The sequence below is a fragment of the Hipposideros armiger genome, unplaced genomic scaffold (assembly GCF_001890085.2).
Source record: "Hipposideros armiger isolate ML-2016 unplaced genomic scaffold, ASM189008v1 scaffold_90, whole genome shotgun sequence".
NCBI lineage: Eukaryota > Metazoa > Chordata > Mammalia > Chiroptera > Hipposideridae > Hipposideros > Hipposideros armiger.
Window position 1 is genome coordinate 2,780,022 of NW_017731440.1, and position 5,083 is coordinate 2,785,104.

Sequence of the window (5,083 nt, forward strand, 5' to 3'; positions counted from 1 at the left end):
TCCTGATCTCACGCTGATGTGGATTCCCCTTTTATGTAATCTCATAGAACCTGGTGCTCCCTGCCCTCCTTTGTGTTTGTTTAATATCTGTCTCCCCTGCCAAATCGTGAGGTCTATGTTCATTACTAACTGAACATGTTCATTACTATGCACCTAGTGCAGTACCTGGCACAAAACAGGTATTTACACGTTCATAGAAGGAACGATTGCTCCTTTTATCTTTTCAGATATGAGCCAAGTACAGTGGGGACACAAAGTTAGTGTTCAACTATCTCGGGAGGTCGAGGGATGGCCTGGTGAATTTGAGCCCTTGAAGGGCTAGTAGGAATTTTTTAGCAGGCAGAGCAAAGCAAAAAAAAAAAGGGAACAACATCTGCAAAAAGCACAGAGGCACAAAATATGGTTCAGGGAATTTCTGAGTCCATTCTAGCTGGAGTATTTGTTGGATGGAGGTAGAAGAAGAGAATGAATAAATCTTCCAGGGTAATAAGTGATTAGCATTAAAATTAATCCTGTCCCTGAGAACTAGATGAATTTAAAATACAGCTGTATAAAAGGACTGGTTTATTAACTCTTAATAGTATGAAGTAGTTGATTTTGAAGAATATCTGTTCTGTGCCTACTGTGTGCCAGCACTATTTTAGACATGAGGAATACTGAGATGATGTGGTCCTAGTCCCTCGCTTCAAGGACTTTATGATCTGTTTGGGAAAAAGACGGATGAATAGCTAAGTGGAGTCTTAAAGGGGCTGTAAAGGAAAGGTACGGGAGGGCACAGGGAGCCTTCATAGGAAGAGATTCAGGCAACGCTTTATTGACCCGGTGAAACTTGAATTTGCTCTTGAAAAGTACGGTAGTGAAGCAGAGGACATTCTAGGTAAGGAGAGCAAGAGCAAAGTCAGATGAATAAGTCATTCATTTTATCTTACTCAAGAGCAAGAACAACCAAGATCTGAAGATAAAATACATTCTAAACAGTATTTCTAGTTTTTCTATTTAAAGGTTAATACTTTTGGTATGAAAATTTGCCCATATTCTTTAATTGCATAAATGATTGTCTAACCATATATCCATTAAGTCAGTGAATATTGAGCACCTGTGTAGTCTGTGAACCGCTGCTTCCCAGGTTTGTGCAGTACACAAGCTGCACAGCCAGACCCAGTGAACAAAACAGATTATGCCCTCTTGGAGCTTAGAGTAAAGAAATAAGCAATAAATAAAATATACAGAATGTCGGGTGGTAGTAATGGTTTGGAGAAAAATAAGGGAAAGAGGATAGGGAGTACCGGGTAGGGGAAGGTGGTAGCACTGGTATTTTTTCAAGGGTGGTCAGAGAAGGCCTTAAAGCTAAGGTAACTTTTGAGCCAAGACCTGAAGTTGGCGAGAGCAAGCCTTGTGAATGTGGAGGTAGAGGGCATCAGCAGTGCTAACACTGACAGTACTTGGCCTAGCTGAGTAACAGAAAAAAGGAACAAGTGGCTGGAATGATGTGAGTGTGGGGACAATGTCCAAATTGTGCAGGACCTTGTAGACAATGAGAAAGGCTTGGAGTTTGAATCTGAGTCAGCTGTGAAGGTATTAGAAGGTTGTGAGCGGAGAAATGATGCCATCTGACTACCTCTTAAAAGGACCGCTGGCTGCTGTGTTGAGAAAAGACTATGGGAGCAAGCAGAAATGAGATCAGTTTGAAAGTTGGCGATAATCCGGGGAGAGACGGTGATGGGTTGGAGCAGAATGAGCGCATTCGAGGTGCTGAGAAATGAAAGGATTGGGGATATAATCATAATCTTGAAATTTGAGTAACCTTAATATCCCATCTCCTGCTCTAGAAAGTTTAAGAAATATGGTAGAGTTTATCTTTAATGCCCTTCTAGGTTAAAGGAGAAAATACAGCGTGTAGGGAGAAATGTAAATTGAAGAAAAGGATATGATATACTGTAACCACTGAATTAAACTGTCAATTATAACTGTATTTTTCTCCTCCCAGGTAACTATCAGAGTCTAGAAATACAAATTGTTCTATACAGGAACTATTCAATATCGTGAAATGCATTTAACTTAAAACTCCTAGCAATATAGGAAGCATAAATGGGCTTGGGGACAGGTATAAGTATAATATATCCCATAGTGGATTATATGAAAATGTGAGCTAAGGATTTCATTCTAATGTACTCTTGTTCATTTATTTTCTTAAGTTTAAATATTCCTCATTTATTTGCATAAGTATCTTTGCATGGTATTTTATAAATATTGTAAGAATTATTCAGTAGTATCTCAGCATATTTTTAATGTGTTTAGGTGGTCCAGTGCCAAGAGACATTTATCAGAGAATTAAAAAACTTGAGGATAAAATTCTTGAATTGGAAGGCCTCTCTCCTGAGTATTTTCAATCTGTAGTAAGTATAAGTATCTTTAAAAAATAAGTAAATGTTATTTTATTTTAAGATTCTTCATCATATAACAATTTACTCATTGATCTGGTGTATGCAAAATACTTAATAAGTCAGATGAATGAACGTATGTAGGAGCTTAACCAGTTCTTTAAAAATGGTAATTCTGAATATTATATTATAGACTCATGATTTTTTTAAAAGGGGTACTTTTTATTGTACGTTACCCAGATTCTCAAACTTAAGCCATTTTCATGGCATAGTAAGTCATCCTGGATAGTGGTCCATCCTGTCCCTGAACTTGTCCTGTGGAACAGGCGTCTTCTGGGACCTTGGTCTGTCAATTATCCCTCTGTCTCTTTAGTTGCTCACTCGCTCTTCACATAACGCCTTCCCTCGGCCCATACACTTTTACATTTGTCGCCCATCCAAACAAACAAACACCTCAGTCTGCCACCCTGCCTTTTCCTTTACTTTAACCACCAGACTTTTGGAAAGACTAGTCTATATTTGTCAAATTCCGCAACTATAGCGTTTGCTTATTCACTCATTCATTCGTTCTTGGTCTCTTTTCCCAGGACCATAAGAAACACTGTTGTGCTGATAAATATCTTCATTGTCACATCAGCATGTTTCAGACAGGTGACCCTGAGCTCATTGTGTTACTTTACTCAGCCTTCTGGGGTGATTGTATATAACACCTGCTTTTCTGTGGTCTTTTTTTTTTTTTAAAGCAGTGCCATATTAGGAAAAACGAAAATAATGTAAAAGTGAACAAAAATCTTAAGTTCACCAAATTTCTAGTGAAATTTTTTCTAAAACTTGTGTTTTTGAAAAATTATATAAAATAGCTCATATTAGCATGGATCATTATAAGTCGGTGGTGAAAATAACATTTTTTTAGGTATAGCTGCAGTCTTTTCAAAGTCTTAAATTGGGTATCAAAGTGAGCTACAGAAAAGAAGTATTTCCAGATGAAGAAGGCAGGTCACTAAACAAAAGTGAGCAGCGAATCCTAAAGATTAAAACTTTAGAGGAAGCGTTTTAGTAATTTACTTCTCTCAAATGTAAAATGGGGTTTTCTAAGGTACCAAGGGCTAAAGCAAGGATTAAATGAAAGAATACCAGTCAAGCACCTAGCACCAGCTAGCACATGGTAAAAGCTCAGTAAATAGCCGCAGTTATTTCATTTCACAAACCATCTGTGAAGTAGCTGTATAAATGTGGATAAGTCACACAATTCCTCTAGCTTTTGTTTGTCTAATTTGAGAGGATTTGGTGGTTGAACTATAATTAGTCTTTGTATCTTCCTAGAAAACTTCATAAAGACGTTATGCCTTTTCATAATCTACAAGTTTTTCCCATTCAAACTGCCTTCATTAAATAATCTCTAGGCAGGTTATTTTTCTAGTTCAATTTCATACCTTGTTAATATATTCTTGTTAACAATAGAACTGATCTTACAGGAGAGCGTCAGTCATAGTATTAGATGCCTCCCTTGAGACCTTGCCCCATTGTTTATCTCTTCTCCCTGATTCCGACTTATAAAAGTTTAAACATACACCTGTTATTAAACTTGGTTAACAAACGAACATGCCCTTCAAATCATAAGCTTGTTTGGGGGGATCTAGTGTATATAGGATAGAATGTTTAGGGTGTTTGGTTAAAGAGGTGGAAGTAGTCAGATTATAGAGGACCTTAAATGCTATACCCAGGAATTTAAAGTATCTATAAAGTTTAAATGCTGTTGAAAGAAAGCATTTGAGCAATGAAGTGACTTGTGCAAGTGATATTTAGAAGATTTATCAATACTGTCCTGGGAGATGGATGAAAAGGGAGAGGCTAAGAATAATGAGACTGTGTTATACTAGCTTAGATGTGAAGTGAGATCCTGAACTAAGGACATGAGTGTGAGAATAGAAAAGATAAATGCAAGAGACAGCAGGAAAGAAATGTTGACGTTAATAATAGATTGTATGTGGAAAGAGATGATGTAGAGCAAGAGTGAGTCCAGTTTCTGGCTGAAAAATGATACTATCATTGATAGAAATAAAATCTGGAGGGGGAGAGATTTGGGGGGAAATCTACATTTGAATTTATATACAAATGGAAATAATCAGGTAAGCTTTTCAAGATGAAGGACAACTGGGAGAGTGTATGTAGAGGTGACAGTTAAAACAGTGGGCCAGAGCACTGAGACTGTCAGAGGCCTGAGGTCTGAAACTTGGTGACTACCTAATTGCAGGGGTAGGAAGCATTGCAAGTGTAAACAGGATGGGCCTGAATGTGTCAGGCTGCCGCACGGTGCATGATAAAACCAGTGCTTTTAAAAAATAGTCTCAAAACTATTAAACATTATGTTTGACTAGAAAGATCACTTGTGGATGAGTATTGGAAATGACATCCAAATTAATAGTGACTACAAGGAAGCACAAACCACTAAAAGGGTTTAAACATTCAGATTGACTTTGCCTCAAGGCCTGTGAATATATATGGCACAGGCCCAGAGGGAAAGATTGCATAGTCATACTTCCATAATAGAATGAGTGTGCCATCTTTAGGAGTTCGACTCCTGGCTTGGAATCGAAGCAGCCCTAGGATTGTCCTCTCACATGAGAGGAGTTGAACACGCCCTTAAAGGACATAGCGCATTCTTCATGACTCTCACCACCCTCATGCTGGCACACCCATGG

At 38.0% G+C, this 5,083-nt stretch overlaps 1 protein-coding gene across 1 annotated transcript in view; it reads left to right on the forward strand.

Annotated features, from left to right (window-relative positions):
* The window catches only part of MBIP (MAP3K12 binding inhibitory protein 1), a 25,661-nt gene that overhangs the window by 6,875 nt on the left and 13,703 nt on the right, over positions 1-5,083 (forward strand). The window contains exon 3 of the mRNA XM_019644749.1: positions 2,299-2,396. Within this exon, the coding sequence (XP_019500294.1) occupies positions 2,299-2,396 (98 nt within the window). The remainder of the gene's footprint in view (positions 1-2,298; positions 2,397-5,083) is intronic.